The 25519-nt window shown below is 42.2% G+C and overlaps 1 protein-coding gene across 3 annotated transcripts in view; it reads left to right on the top strand.

The window, feature by feature from the left end:
• tmod1 (tropomodulin 1) overlaps positions 1 to 25519 on the top strand; it is a 103194-nt gene that overhangs the window by 32753 nt on the left and 44922 nt on the right. For all 3 annotated transcript variants that reach the window (XM_072590074.1, XM_072590055.1, XM_072590066.1), the window contains exons 3-4: positions 9333 to 9489; positions 20349 to 20468. In XM_072590074.1, coding sequence (XP_072446175.1) covers positions 9333 to 9489; positions 20349 to 20468 — 277 coding nt within the window. The remainder of the gene's footprint in view (positions 1 to 9332; positions 9490 to 20348; positions 20469 to 25519) is intronic.

The following is a 25519-nucleotide window of genomic DNA, read 5'->3' as shown; positions in this document are numbered from 1 at the left end:
GCCCCATATTTTCTTAAGGCCTACGTCCTATTTCCCATTGAAGGCTACTAACGCATGTTTCCAGTTGTTTTTCAGGCAAAATATTCCAGACCCTATTTTGTCATCATGATTTAGGATTGAATAAGAAATCCTGATAAGAATGTTGCACTAAAATGGGAGGAGGTATGGTAGGGCATGGATACTGATACAGGTCAAATGGCCTGCTTTGTTACTGTCAGTTGTATACGAGATCCTACAATAGAGCTATAACATCCCATGTGTGAGTGCAGTTTGCTGATGAAATGATAGGAAGGCAGTCTTGCATTTATATAGCAGTTTCACAACAGTTGAACATCTCAAAGCACTTGACAGCCAAGGAAAATACTTTTGAAGTGTAGTCACTATTTGAATATAAGAATGGCATCAAGTTATGCACAAGTCTCAGAAATGGCAAAAATCCCAGTTTCTAAGTTGATCTGAGTCACCAGAAATTGCTTGCCCTATTTAAGAAACAAGACTCATGAGTGATAGCAAGATTCTGTCTCCTTCTTTTCCAGCATAATAAAGTATATAAAGTCTAAAGGTGAATATGATACCAGACTCTGTGAATTCGCACTGGTGTGGTACAACCTCCCCAAACTAAAGTTGGCTTTGAATTAAATAGGTAGGTGACTCAAAGAGCTACTCCCTGCATCTTTTGTGATGGTAATGATTTAGAGGCTGGGTAAAAGCTGCACCTTGCTGTAGACCCACCCCTCCCTTGAGTCTTGCTTCCTTCTTGCAGCCTCCTTCATGTGCAGCACAGCACAAGTATCCCAAATCAGCCAATCAACCCCTTCCTTGTGGTTCAGCCACAAACTTTGGGACCAGTGGTTCTCCTGCACTATTTTCATAAAATCCAGAACTCACAGACGAATAGTTTCTCAACAAATTATATTAGCTGCCCCCCACCCGGGTAAATTGGATTGGGGAATTGCTAAAGCAGCTATAATGTCATTTACAGAAGCAGAGCAGGAAAAGAGCAGGGTTGATAACTAATGGGCATTTAATCAGTTTTAATTAGTCTTCAGCCCTGTGTCCCATTAACTTACTCGAACAGGTGAGAAAATCGTTTGCAGGAAAGAACCTTTCCTTCAGAAGATGACTGATTGGGATCTGGAATGTCTTGTCTGAGTGTGGTAGAGGCAGATTTGGGCAGTTGGAAGCTGACCGAGAGAGTGACATTTGGAAGACTATTAGGGAAAAGTGGGACAGTTGGACTGTCTGACTTGCTCTCAGACATGCACCATTAAATGATCTGCTTCTGTGCTGCATCTATTCCATGACAATGTGAATGTGGAGCCCTGTTTGAAATATCTAGGTCCAATCTGTTGATACAGTCTGATCCTGATCTGCAATGCCCCAGCCAAAGTGGAAGATAGAGGGAGGGCTCAGAGATAAGGTACATTCATTTGTTGGGTAAACCAGCTGAGAGCAGGATCATGAGCCAGAAGGGGCCCAGCAGATAAATTTGCAATTTATTCTTCAAGTAAGTGGGTAGCGTATTGGCTCAGTGGTTAGCACTACTGCCTCACAGTATCAGAGCCCTGTGTTCGATTCCATCCTCAGGTGACTGTCTGAGATGAGTTTGCACATTCTCCACTTGTCTGCAGGGATTTCCTCTGGGTACTCCAGTTTCCTCCCACAATCCAAAGATGTGCAGGTTAGATGGATTGGCCATGCTAGATTGCCCATAGTGTTCCGGGATATGTATGAGGTGGGTTAGCCATGGGAAGAACCCCATCAATGGGATGATGGGGGAAAGTTTGAATGGGATGCTCTTTGGAGGGTTGGTAAAAACAATGACTGCAGATGCTGGAAACCAGATTCTGGATTAGTGGTGCTGGAAGAGCACAGCAGTTCAGGCAGCATCCAAGTAGCTTCGAAATCGACGTTTCGGGCAAAAGCCCTTCATCAGGAACAAAGGCAGCGAGCCCGAAGCGTGGAGAGACAAGCCAGAGGAGGGTGTAGACTCACTGGGCTGAATGGACTCTTTCTACACTGAAGTGATTCTATGAATCAGGAGCAGCAGGAGAATCCCTCTGGGACTTGAGCCTGAGACACGCTTTGACAAAAGAAGTGCACCTCCTGCAGCTACAGTGTTTGGTGTGCATTCCCACCCACCACCCCCAAAACACACACGAGCCAGATCAATGATGTAGTTTTAGGATGGGACACTATGGCTTTTAAATCAAACCTCATGCACGAGATTGGCAGGTTCCCCTTGTTCGCAGGCCAGAAGGTTTCTTTAGTCAGTCTGATGTCATTTAGAAAGTACAATTTTGAGCACCAGGTAAGCATTGAAGATTCTGAGGGGAAATGTAAAGGAAATAAGAGAAAAGATTTTGAAAAGAAACTGTTAGGCAACATCAAAAGGGAGTCCCACAATCTTCTATAAACAGATGAATAGCAAAAAGGTGAGTAAGGGTTGGGATGGGGATCGTAAGGGACTAAGAAGGGGATGTATGCATAGATGCAAAGAGCATGGCGAAGGTATTAAATGAATACTTTGCATCTGTCTTTACCAAAGAAGACAAGACTGCCAAAATCACAATGAAAGCTGAGATACTGAATGGGCTAAATTCTGATTGAAATGGCAATTGAAAGGCTGGGTAAACTTGATAGATCACAGGGGATCAGAACGAGATGCATCCAGAAGGATGGTGGAAGTAAAGATGGGATTTGCATGGCAGCCACCATAACTTTCCAGTCCTTCATGGATATTGGGGTGAGGCCAGAGGAATGTGTATAATACATGTAGCAATTACAGGCCGGTCAGTTTAACTAGGGGGGAGAAAACTTTGACTCAATCATCTGAAAGAAAGTTAAGTTACCTGGCCAATTGTAGATTAGTTAATAAACATCAACATTTGATCAAGGCAAGTTACATTGAACTAACTTGATTGAGATAACAGTGGGTTCATTTGTTTGAGGGTAATGACCTTGATGTGATGTACATGGAATTGAAAAAGGTTTGTAATAAGATGCCTAGAAAACAGACTTGAAGGCTATGGAATAAAAGGGCAGTGGCAGTGTAGATAAAATGCCACTTGAATAACAGAAAGTGGAGAGTTGTGGTGAATGGTATCTTTTTCAGATAGGAGGATTTGAACCATTGTTTTTCTTGACATGTTAATGACTTTTGTTTGGGTACACAGGGCACACTTTCAAAATGTGCAGATAACACAGAACTTGTAAGAACAGTGAATAGTGACGAGGGGTTTCAAGAGAAGAAAAACAGTAACGAAGGTATAATAATTGGCTCCAGTGGAGTATTGTGTTCATTTTGGGAAAGCCATGAAGGGATTAAAATGGATGCAGAAAAGATTTCTATGAGTGATTCCTGGTGTAGTGATTGTAATGAGATAAGCCAGGTGGACCTCAGAATGTGAGTTCCCTGATTGGACCAGGTTAACAGCCCCAATCAGGGAGTCCTGGCTGACAGATCTAAACAGGAGTGTCAGACTCTCTGTTCACTCTGACAGCTGGCTCTGAGGGAGCTGGGTAAAAACAATGACTGCAGATGCTGGAAACCAGATTCTGGATTAGTGGTGCTGGAAGAGCACAGCAGTTCAGGCAGCATCTGAGGAGCAGCATCTGAGGGAGCTGGATCAGTGTCAAAGACTCTCCATGTGTAAATAAAGGTTGACTTGGTGATGGGATACCAGCCTCTGTGGAGTTATTTCACAGGGTATGAGGGACTTTAGTTACATGAAACATTTGGAGAAGAGATGGTTGAGAGGAAATTTCATTGAGGTGTTCAAACTCAGGAGGGATTTGAACAGAGTAAATAGATTGAAAAAGATCCATTGGCTGAAAGGCTGAGATCCAGAACACAATATTTTAAAACAATTGGTAAATGAAAATGTGTCAACAGTGATTTAATGCAGTGAGTGCTTAGATCTGGAATGTGCTGCCTGACATTCTGGTGGAGGTAGGGTTAGTGATGGCTTTCAACAGGGTAAGGTCCTGAGAGAGAGAACTTACAGAGCCTTCCCGAAAAGATGAGGGAATTTGCTCTGACAGCAGGGACATGACAGTCCTAAAAGCCGCCTTTTGTGCTGTAAACATTCCATGATTCTCTGATTATACATTCAAAATTAACACTGTGGTACTCTAGGAGAAAGTGAGGACTGCAGATTGCTGGAGATCAAAGCTGAAAATGTGTTGCTGGAAAAGTGCAGCAGGTCAGGCAGCATCCAAGGAGCAGGAGAATCGATGTTTTGGGCCTGAGCCCTTCTTCAGGAAAGGCTCATGCCCGAAACGTTGATTCTCCTGCTCCATGGATGCTGCCTGACCTGCTGCGCTGTGGTACTCTGTCAATATTACAAGGTCCTTTTACACACACAACTATTTTTGTAGCATCCAGACAGTCAGCTAGTGCAGAAACATCCCTGAAACTCCTGCTGTGACTAATTTTCCAAACTTCATCCGAAATGTTGAAATCCTGTCACTGGTTGTAATTGCTTTGTCAGATTCAGCACGTTTTGTACAACTGACTTTAGCATGATATTTATATGCATTATGGTTAGTGTAGGTTTTTTTTAGCTGATGCAGGATTGTACATGGGTAGAAAAGCCAGTGAAAGCCTGTTATATGATGACCATTAATGTGCTTCAGTGTGAAATAGTAATTTTTCATGCCTTTCACTCATTTTAGATCATAGCTTTGCAACAAACATGAATGGTTTGGACTTCTCAAAGACTGTCTCACTACAAATGGACACTGTGTGGCCCATTCTCTTTGGAGCATGTGCTTGGCAGTGCAATATTTAATGTTACATCATCTGAGGGCTTGTGGCGCCCGGGCTGGCAATCATTCCTCTCTTGTTGCCTGTTGTATTGGCACCACTGACTGTGCAACAGCTGCACAGTGATTCTGAATCCATGAGATTATCTAGACCTGACCATTTCATCACCAGCCTGACAACAAGAAACATTTTCTGAAAGGTTTCCCCAGTCGAAGGGTAAGTGAGTAATTGTCCCTATGATCAGTTTGGTGGAATCCAACAGGGCTCTGAGTGGCAGGGGCTCTGGAGAGATTTGTGGCAGAATTGGATCAGTTGTCCAGTAAGGCCCATCTCAATGTTAGGAGCAATTCTATCTTTTATGCCTTTGACTTGCAGTATGGTGAATACCTTACCAGGCAGCGGCAGGTTGTTGATTAAGAAGGATTGTTGCTTGTTAAGCACCTTGTTAATAACCTAACTTGCCTCATTAATGTTCACCTTCCTATCTTACCAAACAAACTCATTGCTGAGAAAGCTTAACATGTAAAGCAAAGCGATACCTGGCAGGATCAGCTCATTGCTTGCTATGTTGTGTTGGACCAAACCACATTTCAGGGCACCAGCCACATGCATTCCTTGCCCATGGACATTCTGTCATTTACCAATCCCTCATGATCATTGTGACACCTCTTTGATATAATAGCAGGCCACTCAGGAAGCACAGACTTGCACTCCAGGGTGCCCTAAGGCTACAGCAGGGACGTTTTGTACCCATGGTCAGGCACCTAGCTCATAGACTGAGCCAGACCTGTATCTCAGGGCTGTGCATTTGCTCTCTTAGCACTCACTCACTCAGTGCCTCTTACGTGCCTCACAGCATCCCTGCCTCACCTTGTCTTGCTGAACCAATCAGAATTTCCAAGCAGTACACCAGTTTGATTCCTGCCTTGGATGACTGTGTAGAGTTTGCACATTCTCCCCGCGTCTGCGTGAGTTTGCTCTGGGTGCTCCAGTTTCCTTCCACAGTCTGAAGGTGTGCAAGTTAGGGTGGATTGGCCATGGGAAATTGCCCATAGTGTCCAGGAATGTGCAGGTTAGGTGGATTAGCCATGGAAAATGCAGAGTTACAGGGATAGGGTGGGATGCACTCTATAGTGTTGGAGCAGACTTGAGGGGCCGAATGGTCTCTTTCCACACTGTCGAGATTCTATAATTCTAAAGTGCAAGTCTGTGCGAAGGTGTGTGCCTGAGAGTGTGCACACATTCTGATGAATGTCACCCAGTGAAAAGAATTAGTATCCTTCAATGAAATGAGAATAGTTTTAAAATAAATCTATACTTTAAAATAAAGCAAGATGGCTATTTAGTGATGCCATTTCTTTTGGGTATTGTCTAATATTTGACAACTCAACCATGCTGACCAAAGTGATCCCAATTTCAATAGCTCACTTGTGCTCCATTAGCTGATCTTAGGGCACATTTGGCTACCTGCTTAAATGAACTAACTAATGTCAACCCATCTTCCAGTCCCTGTTCTCCTGGAGGCTGCATTGCTCATAACTGTTACTGTAATTGTTACTAGGGGAGGTGGTAATCTAGTGGTATTATTGCTAGATTATTAATTCAGAGACCAAGGTAATGTTCTGGGAATCCAAATTCGAATCCTGCTGTGGCAGATGGTTAAATTTGAATTCAATAAAAACTTGTAATTAAGATCCTAATGATGGTCATGAGTCTGTTGCCAATAGTTGGAAAAATCGATCTGTTTCACTCAGCTGCATCCTCACTTGGTCTGGACTACATGTGACTCCAGACCCACAGCAAAGTGGTTGATTGTTACCTGCAGTGGGATGGATAATAGATTGACATGGGGAGAATGTGCAAACTCCACACAGACAGACAGTCATGGTGGCACAGTAGTTGGTACTACTGCCGCATAGCACTAGGAACTCAGGTTCAATCCCCACCTCAGATGACTGTTCCAACTCCACACAGACATTCTCCTTGTGTCTGTGTGGGTTTCCTTTGGGTGCTCTGGTGTCCTCCCACAGTTTAAAGATGCGCAAGTTGCGTTGACTGGCCATGCTAAATTGCCCATAGTGTCCAGGGATGAGCAGGACGGGTGGATTAGCGATGGGAAATGCAGAGTTACAGGGATAGGGTGGGGGCCTGGGTTTGGGTCTGGGCAGGATGCCTTTTTGAGGGTTGTTGCAGACTCGATTGGTTGAATGACCTTTGTTTGCACTGTACAGATTCCATCAGCCATCCAAAGCTAGAACCAAACCTAGTTTCTGGCGCTGTGAAACAGCAGTGCTCACCAATGAGCCACCGTGCCACTCCAAAGTCATTTTGTGACTTGTCTAAAATAAAACATAGAACTGCAGATGCTGTAAATCTGAAACAAAAGCAGAAATTGCTGGAGAAGCTCAGAAGGTCTGGCAGTATCTGTGGAGAGAGGAACAGAGTTAATATTTTGGGTCCAGTGACCCTTTAGTGGAACAGCTGAAATATTAACTCTGTTATCTCTCCCCACCAATGCTGCCAGACCTGCTGAGTTCTTCCAGCAATTTCTACTTTGGCCTGAACAGCCAGACATACAGACTCTACTACAGTGAGAGGTATCGCTGGCAGATTTGAGCAAACACAATGATGCTGGGTGTTGATTGTTCTGCGCTGGAGATTTATCATTATGTTGATTGTATGCATTCAAGGGAACTGCCAGTCTGTCCAACTGAGGATGAATAAAAAGGAAAGAACTAGCAATGAGTTACAGAAACGTTTTAAAATTACAAATGTAGAATTACTATGCAAATCATTTCAGTGTTTGTTTAATGTTGTCAGGGTTTTGTCTGCGTTTCAAGTATTCTTACCAATCAGGAATTGTCTGAGTGAGGCTTCCCTTATAAAGTGAGGCTGCAAAAAAAAATCACATGGATCTGAGGTAGGAAGGAAGCAGACGGAAAACAAAGAGAAAAAAATTAGCAGGAAGCAGAGTGGGATTGACTGTATTTAATGTGAGGCGATAGATCCCTTGGACTGACTGAAGTCCGGCAAGAATATCTGGGTGATAAATGCACTTTAATTCACTGTCTAAGTTGACTTCAGCAATCTAACTATGGCTGCTTCATATTCTACATACTGCAGGAGAACATAAGCTGGAAGGGCCATTATTAAAATTAGTTTGATTGCCAACAGTTTAGATAAGCTGCCAAATAGACAGCATGACGCCTCTGAGTTGCATGTACAGAAAGCACAACAACTCCTGCACTGGGGAGAATAACTGGGCTCTGTGCCAGCAAAACCTAAAGGCCATATACTTTATTACCCACTCGTGTTCATTGCATAGACGTTCTCCCTTCTGATTTCATTTTAGAACAAGTTTTACAATTTGAGAAAAATCATGCTTTCTTCAGCAGTCTTTGACAGCTTTTGAATTTGGTGCATGGATCCTGGTCACAAACTATAAACAGATGGAATAGCTTAGACAAAGGCACTGGTTGGAAGTGTCACTACAGTGCTTTCTGATCTGAAGCAAGGCCAGTCGTTTCCCTTTGAACATTAAGGACCCTGGGAGAAAGCATCCATTCAGCAGTCCTGATGAACACAGCCCAGTCCATCACGCAAGCCAATGTTCCATCCATTGGCTCCATCTATGGTTCCCATTGCCATGGAGAGGCAACCAACATCATCAAAGACCCCTCCCACCCCAGTTATAATTTCTTCCAACCTCTTCCATCAAGCAGAAGATACAAAAGCTTAAACACATGTACCAACATGTGGGCGGCACGGTGGCACAGTGGTTAGCACTGCTGCCTCACAGCGCCAGAGACCCGGGTTCATTTCCCGCCTCAGGCGACTGACTGTGTGGAGTTTGCACGTTCTCCCCGTGTCTGCGTGGGTTTCCTCTGGGTGCTCCGGTTTCCTCCCACACTCCAAAGATGTGCAGGTCAGGTGAATTGGCCATGCTAAATTGCCCGTAGTGTTAGGTAAGGGGTAGATGTAGATGTAGATGTAGATGTAGATGTAGGGGTATGGGTGGGTTACGCTTCGGCGGGGCGGTGTGGACTTGTTGGGCCGAAGGGCCTGTTTCCACACTGTAAGTAATCTAATCTAATCTAATCTAAACAGGTTAAACAACAGCTTCTTCCTGCTAGACTTCTGAATGGAGCTCTCAAATGTAAAATCTAATGTTGATATTTCTTTTAGTGCATCTTCTTTGCAGCCGTAACTTTGTATTCCTCACTCTGTTATATCACCCTATGATCTTTGTATGGTATGGTCGGCCTGTACTGCACACAAAATAAAACTTTTCACTGTACTTCATACATGTGACAATAACGAATCAAATCAAAGTACTAAATTTGAAAAGATTAAGTCGTAGCTTTGTGTCCCTGGAAAGGCACCTTCTTCCATCACTCAGTCACCTCATGTTGATATATTTTCATGAAATCCCTTGAATTAAGACTGGGTAAGATTAGATTTATGCCACTAATCGTTACAGCAATCCCACTACTCTTCCAACTGAAGATATAAAATGACGTGTGTAGCCAGTGGGAAAATGTGAATTTTTCTTTCCCTTTTCCAGAATGACCTTCTACCTGTAGGATTAAGGCAAAAAGATCAGACAAAAAAGGCACCCACGGGCCCATTAAATAGAGATCAGCTTCTGGAACACCTTGAGAAACAAGCGAAAGAGTGCAAAGACAGAGAGGACTTGGTTCCTTATACAGGAGAAAAGAGAGGTAAGTGATAGTTTATGCCATTACAATATTTGCAAACCCTGTTTCTAAGTTAACTGTGAGTGATTGGTCGACCAGATTATTCTAGGGCTATGTGCTAATATTGATCAGTAGCTTATTTTGTATCCGGTACAAATCAAGGCACGAAATGAAGGGCTACTCCTATCTCTCATGTTCCGTTTTCATCAACTTCTCACTCAGTATGTTTGAGGGCATGCTTCACACTTATTCAGATCCAGAGAACGTTGGCACAGCTTGGCTGAGACAAGCTTTAGGATTCCAGTAATAACAACAGAAATATTCAACAGAATCGGCACATGGTTAATGTTTCGGATCAATGTTCTTTCATCAGGACATGCTCCATAAATGTGCACAACTGTCCAGATTCTGGACCTCTCCTTCCTCCTCAGCATCCTGAGGGGTCTTCAGCTTCAACTTCTTGATCTGGGGGCTATTCAGGAGGAGCTCAGGGTTGGTGCTAGTCCTGAACTTGCTGGCACATTTGTTCCTCCTTAAATTCTCTGAGCCTTGCTGTGTACCATGCCCGCAGTGACAGTAACTCCTGCTGTGGCTGGATTCATTGGTCATGGTTCCAATAACCTGGTTGGGGAATATCAGAAACCGAGCAGGCCCTCAGTAATATGATAAGTCAGTGTTCACATCACACTCAAATAAGAGTTCAGCATTGTCCTCCATTCAGTGGGACATGGAGGGCTCTGACAAGGAGGAATGACTTGACATGGCCTATTGACATAGGAACCTTATTCCAATGAATGCAGCACATTTCGAGGTCATGCTGCCCACCCACACAAACACAGAGGAGATTAGGATTAGGGTACGATGACTGAAATCTTGGCCCCACCCACCCCTTCTCACAGATCACCCAAGAAAGACAGCATTGCATATAACAGCACTCGGTAAATGCTTATAGATCAAGGTGAGAGATAAGCACGTCCATGGCCATGTATGGCAGTTGGATTCTTGGATTGCCTTTGTGAATTGTGGTCCCCAGAACACAATTTTAAGGTCAGCTGTGATTAGTTCTGCTGCACAAAGATGACCGTCTTTAATCTGCAATGATCAACGACATAGTCAAGATTATTTTTGACCATGATATATACCCTGCCCAGATAGACAGTGCATGTGTTTCTCGTGCAGGATTCTGTGATGACTGATGATGTCACCCTGTACTGTGCGAGTGTCTGATTAATGCAACTGGCCCTTGAAGGGGCTTCACCTCCCTCAAAAATAGAATCCCACGTGCTCAGACAGAAAACAAAAACTCTTTGTTTGCTCACTCTAGGTTTGGTTGCAGCCATTTTCCACTTCCATTGCCTGTTAATGATTTGGATGAGAATGGAGGCCAATACATCACTGATTGGTCACTGAGTGATAATCTAGGTGACCCCACCAAACCTTCACGTTCCTTTCTTCCTTGTACTTTCTGTTGACCCGATAGTCATACAGCACAGAAACAGACCCCCTCAGGCCAACCAGTCCATGCCGACTGTAATCTCAAACTAAGCTAGTTCCACCTGCCTGCACTTGGCCCATATCCCTCCAAACCTTTCCCATTCATGTACTTATCTAAATGCCTTTTAAACATTGCAACTTCCACCACTTCCTCAGGAAGTTCATTCACAAACCGCTCTCTGTGTAAAAAGGTTGCCCCTCATGTATTTTTAAAATCTTTCTCCTCTCACCTTTAAAAATATGCCCTCTAGTCTTAAAATCCTCCATGGTTGGGAATTGACCTTATCTATGCTCCTCATGATTTTATAAATCTCTATAAGGTCACCCCTCAACTTCCTAAGCGCCAATGAATAAAGTCCCAACCTTTCCAAGCTCTCCTTATAACCCATACCCTCTGGTCCCAGTAATATCCTGGTAACTCTTTTCTTTTCTGGTTCCGAGCTTCTGCACGACTCTTTCCTGTGTGTCTTCATCTCCTAACATTATCTGCCTGATCTCCAGTCCTTCTAGATATATCAATGATTGTAGTGCAGTGTACCCTTATCAAAGCCAGGGTGATGGAGACCTTTGATCACACTCCTGTCCCCACACTAACCCATCTCCTCCAATGCAGTATTATCTCCCACCTTTGTATGTTGAGTTTCCTCCTGTCACAATTATCATCCCCTTTGCATCACAGCATGGTGCCTCCAAACCCCATTGATTTCTCCAGCTTCCTAACCACAGCACTAGCCTGATAAACTAGCTTGATGTTCAGGATGAGCTGTCTAGCTTTGTGTCTGTGCTAGAAAACGCGGCAAGATAGAACTCCTGTGAACTTTTCAAGCACAACAAGGGAAGGCGAGGATGGTGCGAGTATCCAAGTGATTGCAAAGTTGATGAGCACTCAGTGACTGAGATAGACCCTGCTCTGATGCATGAAATGGGTCCCTGGCACTGTGCACTAAACAACCAGGCAGCAACATTACAATGTAAGGGGTTGGTGTGCTCCAAAGTGCAACTTTGATGTGGAGAACATCAGAAGTGTGCCATGATGTGGCCAGGCCATTGGGATTCTGGTGCCAACCTTGATGCCCGGGGGCGGGTACAGGCACTACTGCCCGTGGAGTGTACTCTGAGATCTGGGTGACTGCAAACCAAGACAGAGATCCTCCGCAGGAACAAGAAACCAGCTGAAACTGCCAGCTGCCCACTCTGCCTTTCATGTCAGGATATGCCACCATCTAGATTCTCTGTTGTACGTGGGAGAATAGCAAACTGCATGTCGGTGAGGCGAAATCAGGCAGTAATGCAATGTTTTTATATTCATTTGAGGGATGTAGGCATCACTGGCTGGGCAAGCATTTATTGCCTGACCCTAGTTGTCTTTGAGAAGGTGGTGGTGAGCTGCTTTCTTGAACCGCTGCAGTCCACCTCCTGTGGGTTGAGCCGCACTGCCATTACAGAGGGAATTCCAGGATTTTGACTCAGCGACAGCAAAGGAACAGCCAATACATTTCCAAGTCAGGATGGTGCATGGCTTGGAGGGGAACTTGCAGGGGATGACATTCCCATGTCTTTGCTCCCCTTGTTCTTCTAGATGGAAGTGGTCATGGGTTTGGAAGGTGCTGTCTGAGGATCTTTGGTGAATTTCTGCAGGGCTTCTTGTAGATAGTACACGTTGCTGCTACTGACCAGCATCCCTTGGTGATGGAGGGAGTGGATGTTTGTGGATGTGGTGTCAATCAAGCGGGCTGCTTTGTCCTGGTTGGTGTCAAGCTCCTTGAGTGTTGTTGGAGCTGCACCCATCCAGGCAATGGGGAGTATTCCATCACACTCTGGACTTGCCCCTTGTAGATGATGGACAGGCTTTGGTGAGTCAGGAGGTGAGTAACTCGTATAGTATTCCTAGGAAGCTCCCATTCCTATTCCTTAAAATGCACACAAATGTGACTCTTGCTACTTACTTCTTTCTTTGATCCTTACCTTGCTGTTCAAACCTTTGGTGGAAACGGACTTTTTCTCTCAATATTGAGAATCTAATTTTTCTGATCTTGGCACATTATTTTTCCCAGGTACACACATCGTTCAGGCACTGAGCAACATCAGCCCCTGATATATATTTCTTCCACTAATTGCAGTATTCCCTGGAGTATTTCCAATCTTCCTCATTCCCATTTGTACATGAGTGCCTGCCTGGTTCTTGCAATTGTGAGCGATCATTTGAAATCAAATGGGGCTTAACAGTAACAAGGCACGTGCAAATGAGTGTGCAAGACAGTTCAAGATCTGAAAGTAAACTAAGAGATGACATGACCGATCTCTCTTCTGAAGTCTGCATACTTCCATTTCAGTTTGACAGAACAGGGTACTTGTAAATCTGAAATAAAACCTTTTGTTCAGTGTAATATCTAAATGTAAGTTAAAGGCAAAACCCGGGTTTTGATCACATGCTCAAGGTTCTCAATCTAGGTCTTTGGATTATCCCAGGATGGTAGTGAGGTGACTGATATTGCACTAGAAATTCACTTCTCTTCAGTCCGAGTGTCTGGTCATCTGCTATTTGAATTTCCCATCTTGTTCCCACACACTAAGCTCTCTGCCATCAGGCTCCTACAGTATTCCAGTGAAGCTCAGTATAGGCTCAAGGATATTTTACAGTCCTGGTTCAGGCTTCAGTTCGACAACTTCGATCTGTAACCCTTGCCCCGTATTCCATATTCCATATTCGGTGAACTTTCACAAGAAAATTCAAACCTTTTGGCAGCACAAGCTTTGAGCTGATTCCATACCTCATAAGGATAACAATCTATTTGGCCCCTTTATCAGACTAAAAAGGAGTTACTTTACCTTTAAATACAAAGCCCCATGATATTTTATGTTGTAATTTATACCCACTGTGAACACACCGGGTGGCATTCATTTGTCATATGCTTCACCCACTGTATTGTTATAACATACTGTGATAGTGCCATTATTCCCAGGGTCGTTACAGAAAAGATTTTGTTAAACCATCCAATTCACTTGACTGACACTCTCTGGTCAAAACAGTATACACCACCAGTTTATAGAAAAAAAAGAAAACTAGTATGAACAAATTGTCTTCAACCAATGATAACAAAGAAATATGAATTACTAACTCAAACTGTATGACTTGAACCCTTCTTAACTATCCAGAAACACACACACACACAGACTGAATGTAAAGACATGTATTTTTAAGATTGAAAAGAGACAGGTAAAATGCAGTTTGATAGAGTTAATATGGAGGACAGCACTTGATGAGTGGTTTGTGTTCAATATCTTCCAGTTTTCTTTAATCTCTTTGCAATTCCTTGCTGACAACTCAAGGTTGTTTACCCCAAAGTTCAGTCTTTCAGTCACTGGTTCAGAACCTATCCTACGAATATCCTGCAAGGATTTTTTTCTGTTCCTTTGGCAGAGCTATGGAAAAGAAGTGTGAGAGCAATTACCAGGAGTTAGCTTTGCTGGAACCTTTCACACAGAGGAGGGAGAGGAGCTCTCTTGATGCTTTTTCCTTCAGATGTTAGTCTGTCTCTGTTGCTCTTGCTTACACACAGAACGGATGTTGTTGTGAAGTGTAATTGTCTCACATCCACTCCAAATGGTCCATGGGTAAACCGACAAATCACTGGACAGCATTGGCCCTGAATGCAAAGAAATGGAGATAATTAGTCTGGATTTGATACCTTTACACAGTAACAGAATTTCTCTTTAGCTCCACCAGCTTTGCAATCTACAAACAACTCCAGTAAACATGATTTTTAAAACCACTGACATTTTCTATACAGTCTCTTTGATTCAAAGCAATATTTTTCCAGTTTTAGACCACAGTCAAATATAAATAATTATAAAAAGATCTAGTCTTTACAGTGCAACATTTTCTGGAGAAGCACTAGACATGTCCATGGAAACCATCATCGTAGCTCTTGGCTCCCAACAGTTGGCTTTCACATGGCCTGTCTTATGACAACAGTATCAAGTTGGTGTTCTTGATACTGTCTTTTATACTAATCTGAGAACTATCTGTCTTTTCATTTCTGCCAACCCCATTTGCATTCTGTTCACTATCATAGTCACTTTCTGTCCTGTTTCTGTCTGTATTTGCACACAATGGTTTACAAACCTCAATGTGTTTTATAGGTGGGCTCTGACTCCTGAATGAATACTGTTTGTAAATTGTTTCAATAACAATGTTTCTGAAAGGTTTTCAAAATCTTGACAAGCCTCATTCCTCTTATTATCAAGCGAACACCACTTCTTTATCTCTAGCAAATTCCTCAGAAACCCAGTTCTGACTCTTCCTCAGCTTTCTACGTTTTTGCCTTTAAACTTCTAGGAATAATTAGCATTCATGAAACACAGCCGTCTCAACAGTATCATAGCCTTCAGACTGTTCATTAGAAAGAGTCAAACAAACTTCCATTGCTTTTCCCACCAAAACACTTTGGAATAGAATTGTCCAAATTTCTCGTGGTCTCTCTAAGTTTGTTGGACCTTCCTCAAATTGCATGGGACACATACTTACGTTTTCACTACATTTAGCCACTAGGCAAATACTCCTTACCAAATCTGCCTGTTACTCTTGGTCCATGTAATCAAAGTGTTTTTATTATTGAGTTCAAATTCCTTGGTTTTCTTTTCTCTGCAGCTCTAATTGAAGGTTTTGCATTTCTCTTTCTCTTCCTTTCTTTCCAGTTCAAGTTTCTACTTTATTTCTATCTAACTTCCTTCATTTGTACTGAATCTGAGACAGCTCAGTTTGCATTTTGTCAGGATTGCCATTCCTTTCTTTGAGGTTCAAGTGATGAGCCAACGCCTTAACCATTCCTGCTTCCCTAGTGCCTATTCTTCAATCCAATTTTAACTTTTCCACCCACTTTTAAATTAACCTCTGTTAACTGTTGCAATTTGGCCAAATCCCCTCCATATGACCATGAACATCCAAGGAAAACTTTAGCAAAAGCATAGGCATTTCAACATTACTATGAATGCAGCAAAAGTTACTCTGAGAGCTTGTTCATTTAAACTCCTGTAAAACCAGAGCACTCATCTTAATCTTGAATTGAATATCCTGCAACAGCCTCCCCAGTTTGTTACAATTCCCATTATGATCAATAATTTTTAGAAAGGAATTCAAAGTTTTCAGTTAATAGTTGAATGGATGATGCAACAAAATTCAAGATGTAGACTGATGAATAAAGTGAAAGCACTGTACCATACATATCATTTTTGTTGGCAATATATACTTTAAACTACAGCATAGATCTTAATACACAACTCAAAAAGAAAGCTGTCATGTATATGTTGCAATGTCCTGAAAGCAGACCTTGAATTCTCCTAAATGATTCCTCTGAAATGATTTTTAAGTTTCAAGGTTTACTTCTGTTCTTTTGAACTCTTATCCTGATTAGGTGTAACCCAGAACAATGTGAGTATTATTTGAGATCCTTTGCATATACAAAGTCAATCTTACAGCTTTATTTTAATGCCTCTTGAAGTTATTCTTTTCAATCTTTTCATAAACTTTCACATGCATTCCAGCGCAGTGAACCTGTCACATTTCTGGTCTTTAGCAACTCGTTTTCCAAAGTCTGGCAGACTAACTGTATCTGAACATTGTCAGGGAAACCTTAGAAATTTTCATCTCTGAAAACACCTCCATGGCAATGTGAATCACATGGGCCTTGTATGTAGGTAAAGTACTGATTAGCTATCCTTAGAGAGCAATGTTCCCATCCATCAATCAATGCCAATGCAGAGCTTTCACTTGTCGAAGCTCCTGTTTCACATGGACCTCAGAGGACCATATAGCAGCAAGAAGAATTAGAGGGAACATTGCCTGACAGTGCAACCCTCTTTTATTTTGGGTGTAAATGGATTGGTTACAGCACAATTTTTACTGCGTGATTTTCTCAACACTTTTTCTAAGCTTTTGGAGATTCTCAGTCTCCAGTGTTGCCACACAAGCTGCACTAAGGTTTATAATTATCTTCGGTCTCCTAAAAGATAAAGTGGGTGTTTTAGCTTTTGGCCCACAGACTTCTACAAATGTTTAATCGATAAGTATCATAAGTGGCTCGAACTTCTAATAAAATGGAATGCCACTGGGCAGTAATTTAATGTGTGCCTGTTTCCCTTGATCATGTTTCAAAGTTTATATCACTGCTTGGTCTGCTGTCAGTGCAGTTTTTGTTATTAAACTGGTGGCTCCTAAAAGCAGTCTTGGAGATCCTTATCTTGAAAGGGTAATTATCATGAAAGTGGGATACTTAGATGGGAGGCTTTGCAGAAGAAAAGAAACATCTTTATAACTATTTTTCAAAATGCAGCATGTTACTATAATGAAATAAAATCTTTCAACTATAAACAATAATGAGTGTTACTCTCTAATTGAATTCTTTACATTGTTTTCAAGTGAAACCAATTACCAAGCTTATTCCTGTTCTCCTGATCTCCCACTTTTCCTCTCTCTCTATGTCTCTCTCTTCATTTCCCACTCTCCCCCTCTCTCTCTGTCTCCCCCATCTATCTCTGTCTCTTTCTCTGTCTCTCTCTCTCTCACACACACACACACACACACACCTCTCTTCACCTCCCACTCTCCCTCTCTCTCTCTCTATGTCTTCCTGATTTTGGAAGTTTTTGAAAAATAAATTTCTTTGCCCTTTTTTTGGAACCTCTTATAACTCTGTCTTTCATTGCTAATTCATTGGTAACTTCCCTTCCCTTAAGATCTCCTGGCTTTATAAAATTTAAAGTCCCTGTACAGTAATGTTATTGGTGAGGCAATAGAATAAGAGTAATATCACTCAGTTCATCAGCCTAATACATGGGGCCATGGGTTCAAATCCCACCATTGTAGATGATGAAATGCTGTTTTTGAAATATATAGAATTTTAAAAAGTAACGTAAGCCCATGACAACCATTTAACTTTTATAAACAAAAGTCTGGTTCACCAATGTCCTTTAGGGAGCGACACCTGCTCTCCCTACTTGGTTTGGCCTACTCTTGATTTCAAACCCAGAGCAGCATGGTGGCCTCTTTGGGATGAGAATAAATGCTGACTTAGCCAGTTTTCTTTTATTTCAAAATATGCTCTTTTCAAAAAAATACCTTTCTTTATATATATATTAATTATATATTACATTATATATGTAAGTCACTAAAGCAGTTTGGTTCTGTACAGTAGCATATCAAGGACACAAACAAACATTGGAGTTTGACTCTATCCCAACAAACCAAAGGCATCTCTTATTTTAACCAGTCTATATTTACATGCCTGTGAGGCACCAGGCACATCTGATAACTGAACAAACCCCCCGTGAGCAGAAGACCTCAGACTGTTGTCTTTCCCCACTGTGCCTTAATGCTCACATCCTAGGAACGACTAAACAAAAGTGTAGGTTGTTGTAATGTGTAGTGAATCATCAGTGTGCCGATGATCACCAGCCTGACATTGGCGTTAGGTCATTGTTCTGTTTAGCCTGATCGAAGAGGGATTTCTGTACTGCTGATTTTGTAATGTAAGTAGTTGGTTGAAAAGATAAATATTGCTCACCTTGAGTCACCTTGTGTTCTAGTAACACTTGTTGTGATAAATTTTATCTTGTAATTGTTCTCCAGTCATAAACGACTGCTTCCCTGCCTTGACAGAAATAGCAGCAACTACATTCCATCCTCAGCTGTGTATTTATTTCTTGAAGAGATCTGCCAGCCAGTTGTCGAAAGGCGTTATATTGCACATTACTCCGACTGCACATTATAACCATCAACCAACCAACCAATCCTGCTCCCCCCCCCCCACTCCTTCTATTCTCAAGTTACTCAAAATTTCCTGGTAATTGACATAACATTGTGCTAAATTTAATCTCAGAGTTGAATTTTCACGTTTGTCAATTAGACATCACAAATCCCTAAATTAGAAATCCCTTCCATTCTCCCACCTTGATCGTTCCTCCCCCTACCAGGGCCCTTACACTTGCACCCAGTCCCAAAGGCTTTGGTCTGTCTGATACTAAGACTGAATACATCAAATTCATTTTAGTCTCACTTTCTTCTGCCAAAACAATCCACTGCTCTGGGATTATCTGCAGAGCAAAGATAAACTCCCGCTCGCTTGCTCCACTGTCAAATTTTTTTTAAACCCCTACCCTTCCTCCTCCATTAACGAGGAGTGGACTGAAGATGTGGGTTTTATTGCCACTAAGAATGACTCCATTTACTCAACTGTCTCTGCTGCATAGGCAAAAGTGAGGACTGCAGATGCTGGGAACCAGAGTTTAGATCAGAGTGGTGCTGGAAAAGCACAGCAGGTCAGGCAGCATCCGCGGAGCAGGAAAATTGACTTTTCGGGCAAAAGCCCTTCATCAGGAATAGAGCCTCTATTCCTGATGAAGGGCTTTTGCCCAAAACATTGATTTTCCTGCTCCTCGGATGCAGCCTGACCTGCTGTGCTTTTCCAGCACCACACTGATCTAAACTCCTGTCTCTGCTGCATCCCTTCCTTCTGTTGTAAATTGTAGACAGGTAATAATGTCTTGGCTCCAGCACATAACATGACATTAGGGTAACACAGTGGCTCTGTGGTACATCACAGCACCAGGGACCCAGGTTCAATTCCACCCTCGGGTGACTCTGTGTGGAGTTTGCACGTTCTCCCTGTGAATGTGTGGGTTTCCTCCGGGTGCTCCAGTTTCCTCCCACAGTCCAAAGTTGTGCAGCTTAGGTGGATTGGCCATGCTGAATTGCCCATAATGTCCAGGGATGTGCAGGCTAGGTGGGTTAGCCCATATGGAATGTGGATTATGGGGACAGGTGGGGTGCACTTCAGGGTATCAGTGTGGACTTAGTGGGCCGAATGACCTGTTTTCACACTCTGGAGTTTCTATGATAGTCTCACCAATGTCTTGTATAATGGAAGCATAACCTCCTTCCATTTTATGTTCATTTGAGGTTTTTTCATTCTTCCTGCCAAAGTGAACAGTTTCATATTCTTGCACCTTATACTCCAGTTGCCAGATTTTTTGCCTACTCACCCACCTATCTATATGTGTTTCCAAACTCCTCACATATTCTTTACACTACTTTTCTATCTATCTTTTCTATCTATCTTTTCTATCTATCTTGGTGTCATCTGTAAAGTGTAAAGTATTTGGGCATTCTTGCAAACTGCTATTTCTTTTGAGTCAGGTGCATGCTGTAATTTATTATTCATCTCAGCTGCTGTAAGAAGGTGATAGTAATCAGTTTTCTTCGGGAATCACTGCAGGCTGTGTGGAGGTGGTGTTAGGGAATGAAGAGTAGTTGAACTAGAATCTGCTTTTTTAAAGCAATGTCTTATTGGCACAGACTGATGTGTTGCTTTGTTATGGACTTCTTTGAACAGGGAAACCTTGGATTCCCAAAGAGAAGCCTGTCCAAACAGTAATTGACAGTGTTACCCTGGAACCAGAGCTGGAAGAAGCCTTGGTCAATGCTACTGATGCTGAACTGTGTGACATAGCAGGTAAGAGATCTCACCCTTGGGAGAAGATTCATTTTGCAGTATCACTTGCCAAAGATGAGAAGGTTTCACTTTGACTTTTTTTTGTAACTGTTCCTTTGAGTGTATGTTGCTTTTGAAACTATTTGCTTCCTACATCAGACAGGACAGCCTTGTTACTAGTTTAGGGTTGAGGTGCAACTACTCTTTAGTATTGCAACATGGGAACTGGCTGTTGGTCCAAATGGTCTGTGTCAGTCAGTATTCTCCACACGAGTGTCATTGCTTATTCCATATACCACCTTGTTCCCAAATCCTTTTATCCCATATTTCTTTGAATCTTCTAACAATATTGAGCTGGTGACTGCTTCACTCATTAACCTGAGTAATATATTTCACAGCTTTATCACTCTTTCTACAAATGTTTCTCATCATTCCTGTCTTAATCTGTTTATATTTAATCTTTAATATCTATACCCTTTCTGTCTAGTGAGGAAATCAGAACTCTTATTGTCCTGCAATTAAATATTATCCTCATGAGTCAAATCCATCAATGATTTCACTATTCAAATGATAACTTTCACTCTAACTATTGTTTTCTTTGTGGGAAGAAGCCCAAACTGAGATTGTGGAGTCAGGATCAGATTTGCATCCCTCCAGACTTTGGTGCATTTTTAAGGATGAGACTCTAATGCAATGTGAAATGTTAGCAGAGTTAATGCTGATCCCTCTAGACTGAAAGTAGATGTCAGACTTCCCCAGGTTGCCCCATCTCTATTTGCCCATTCAGTTTCAACACTGGGAAGACTGGTTGGTGGTAGGGCTGTTTAAGAGAATAGGGTCAAAGGAGCAAGGGGAGAGAGAGAGCAAGTGATGGCTTGAATGGTCATTTTACAACATTGTGCTTTGGACAGGAATAGCATTGAAAAAAATAAAGCATCCATGGAATGAAGATTCTATAAGGGGCAGGTATCATCACCCAGGAGCCCATTTTCATTTTAAGCTGGTAGGTTATCATAGTTGTCCACAGTAAGGTTATCCATTTGGACCAATAAAGGATAGATCAAGGGGCTATCTAAATGATGTGAAGTTGATAAAAAATGCAGTGGATGTCCAGAAAGACTTGGAGTACAGTAAGCAGAGCTGAGCACCACATATTAGGAAGGCTATATTATCCTTGGAGGGAGTACAATCTAGGTTTGCAAGAATGATGTCTGGACTTCAGAGGTTAAGTTATGAAGTGAAGTTGTACAAGTTTTCTCTAGAATTTAGAAGGTTAAAGGGTGATCAGATTGAAGCCTTCAAGATATTAAAAGGAAAAGACAGGGTAGAAACGATAAACTATTTCCACTGGTTCAGGATTCTAGAACTACGGAGTAAGGCTGAGAATTAGGGCCAGACTGTTCAGGAGAGATGGTAGGAAGCATTTCTACACACAAAGGGTGGTCGATGTTTGGAACTCTCTTCCACAAACGGTAGTGGATACTGGCTCACTTGTTAATTTTAAATCTAAGATTGACATGGTTTGTGAAATATTTTGTTAAACAAAGTTAAGGGATATGGGCCAAAGGCCAGTATATGGAGCTAGGCCACAGATGAACAATGATCTCACCGACTAGTGGAATAGCTTCGAGGCTCTGAATGGCCTCCTCCTGTTCCTATATTCCAATGTAAGGCAATGGATGGAAGGATCTTGTTTCTGAGTGAGTAACCATTCTGAAGAGAAATGTTGTGAAGAGAGAAGAAGTGGTCTTTTGATCCATTGACAATATCTAGAGTGACCGGGTTAGGCGAGTTGAGTGAGACAGGTAGAGCCCAATGAGATTAGACCTCAGTAATACCCTGGGCAAGAAATTGGTGAATGTAGATGGGTGGGTTTGAAACAGACTAGAGATGTTAAAACACTTGCAAAATAACTTGAGCTAAGCAAATTGGCTAAAAAATTAGTTAACTGATTAAAAATTCTGATAAGGAATAAACCTTTAGCATTCATCCTGTTCATTAATCTCCGCTGTTTATTTTTCAGCGTTCATTCTGTTCTTTGGCAACCCCATGTCATCACTCATTTCATTTGCAGTGTTCCTTGGACTGTAAGCTCACCATCATTTATAAAAATTCCTCATTGTTCATGTCATGTCATGGCTGGCGAATATGAGACTGTACCAACAGGAATGTGTGACTGTGCCTGCTGAAGAATGCGAGACTGTCACCAGTAGGACTGTGTGACTGTACTTGCTGGAGAATGTGCAACCAGAGTAGGCCGTGCTGCTGTTTAAATGAATGCCTTCTGGTCTGGCTTCTAGCTGTGTGAGAGTGCTGCTGCTGCCTGATCAACAGACAGAAGTTTTGTTCTGGGATCCTTCTGTTATAGATTTTGATTTGATTCTGCTTTTTGATCGACCCACTGAGAATATTGATGCCACAGCATGCTGGATAAAGTTTGCCTGTGCTGCTTTAATGGTACAGTAAGCATGAATATGAAATTAGTGCAGAGTGGAAGTTAACTCTCCATATTTTTATTGTGTGCAGCATCTTGTTACCACAGCGGCCTCTCTTCCAGTCTGAGTATTGCTGAATTATAACTATATGACAGACATTTCCATCAATGACACAAGGAACTAGGAGCCCATGCAGTGTCACAAGAATATTTTTCCCAGCTGTGTCCCTATTTCTCCCCACTCCTGACAGTAATGATTGGATGTGGCCCTGTAGTCCTTGAGTACCTCACACAGATGGGCTGTTCCATAGGGAGACAAAAGTGAGGACTGCAGATGCTGGAAATCAGAGTCTAGATTAGAATGGTGCTGGAAAAGCACAGCCGGTCAGGCAGCATCCGAGGAGCAAACCCAAAACGTCGATTTTCCTGCTCCTTGGATGCTGCCTGACTGGCTGTGCTTTTCCAGCACCACTCTAATCTAGACTGTGTTCCATACAGAGGATAATGCAGTCAAGCCCAACCCTTTTGCCACCTAATCAAACACACTTCTCAGATGTTTCCTGATTCAGATTAGGAGCAGAAACCCTGGCTGATCATTTTTCCCCTGTCTATTGTACTGTGGCCAATTTCATGCAATATTTACTGTCAGTGTGAGAATGGCTGAATTAATGTAGACCAACTCAGGCCTGTATTCATCTGACCTGTACAACTTATTATCAAGGGAGATGGTCCTTTGACTTCCAAAGATTTTGAAGGTGTTTCTATCCAGTTTGACTAACATTACTATGCTATTGTTTTTGTATCCTCAAATCCTGGAGCATGCTGTGAAGTAGCACAAAGATTAAGAGACTGGTTAAGAAACTGATGAGTTGTAACATAAATAATTCTTGTCTGGTGCAACGATCCTTATACCAACCAGAAGCCATATTTAGCACTATGCAATAGGAGGACATTTCAAACTCCCAAAGCATAGACAATGAAAGGAACCAGCCATTGCCACCTGACAGGAGCATTCTACTTGATTCAGAACATAGAACTAGGGCATAGTCTGAGAATTATAGCCTGACTGTTCAGGAGAGATACTGGGAAGCACTTCTACACACAAAGACTGGTAGAGGTTTGGAGCTCTCTTCCACAAACAGCAGTGGATGCAGGAGCAGTTCTTAACTTTAAATCTAAAGTAAATAGATTGTTGTTAAGCAAATGTATTAAGCGAGATGAATCAAAGGCCAGTATATGGAGTTAGGCCACAGCTCATTGAATGATGGAACAGGCTTGAAGAGCTGAATGGTCCTGTTCCTCTGTTCCTGAAGCTGTAGGAACAGAATTCCATGGAGTTAGGCTGATTCCGGAGCCATTTAAAGTGACGGGTATGACCTGGATGTGAAACCCTTTTGCCCAATTTCCACCAGATCCTGTTTTTGCTGATAGTGGCGTAAATCATATAAACAGAAGGCTTGAACTCAGGACCATGTGAAATTAGTCTTGAGTTCAAACAGATCTTAATTTTGCTGTGCAAAGGATGTGAACAGCAGTGTGGGAGTGATGAATTGATGGAAGAGACGTAAACACTCTTGAAGGGATGATCAGGTCTGTTTAAGTGTCATGACCTGAAGAGCTTTCATTCCACAGCCCTAGGGAAACAAAGGAGAAGTAACAGTGCTGCTGTCTGTTGGAATGAAAATGACAAAGAGACAATGCTTAAAATTAAAGGGATCTCCCAGTATAGATAGGAATTAGAAGAATTTTCTTTCTGTCAAAGGATCATTTATCTGTGGAATTCCCTTCCTCAGACAGTAGTGGAGATAGGGCTATTGAATATTTTTAAGGCTGAGTCAGCTAGGTTTCGCACTGACAAGGGGAGTCAAAGGTCAGACTGGAAAGGGCAGTTAAAGCCACCATTACAAAGAGATCTGTCATGATCTTATCAAATGTACCACAGGCTGGAGGGGCTGAATGATCTACTCCTCTTCGTAATTGGTGTATATGTATGCATGTGTATTTAAAAGCTCCAAAGGTAGAAAGGCTGCATTCATGTTTGTGACTGACAGTTTTAAGAGGCTATTTAAGGATTAACTGTCTTTGATATTTTTAACTGATTAGATACTTGTTTTTATACCAGAATGTTCATCTGAGTGTATTTAAGATCTCTGAATGGGTTTCATGAATAAACTGTTTATTTTTCCAATATCAAATGTGACGGCAATACTATTTTGTTACAGTTTAATTTTTTTCATCGCCATGTGTCTCCTGAGGTTTGCCTGTAGTGGATACTGGGCTGTGGAGGTAGTATGGAGGTGGTGGCTCCCCAACAATGTTTTGTAAAATGCAGATGGTCTCAGAGAAATGAGGTGGGCCTTCTAACCAGCTTACCTTGACACTCACTTGCCTCATTGACTGCCTCCAGTCACCAGGCCCAAATCAGTTGCACCCCACACCCCTCTCCCCTCACCCTGAGCGTTTGCATCTATTCAGAGACCATTATACTAAGACATGACTGCCAAATCAGAAAGTCCTAGAAAGCCTGGCTCTTGACTCTTATTTTCAGGAAGTATCTGGAGCAGGTTTGGATCCAGAACCTTGCTATCTCTGAACCTAAAGCTTGCTCCACTCAGATATTGTTAGACCAATGCCATTG

The sequence above is a fragment of the Chiloscyllium punctatum genome, chromosome 2 (genome assembly GCF_047496795.1).
Source record: "Chiloscyllium punctatum isolate Juve2018m chromosome 2, sChiPun1.3, whole genome shotgun sequence".
Lineage (NCBI taxonomy): Eukaryota > Metazoa > Chordata > Chondrichthyes > Orectolobiformes > Hemiscylliidae > Chiloscyllium > Chiloscyllium punctatum.
This window is presented reverse-complemented; position numbering and strand designations above follow the sequence as displayed.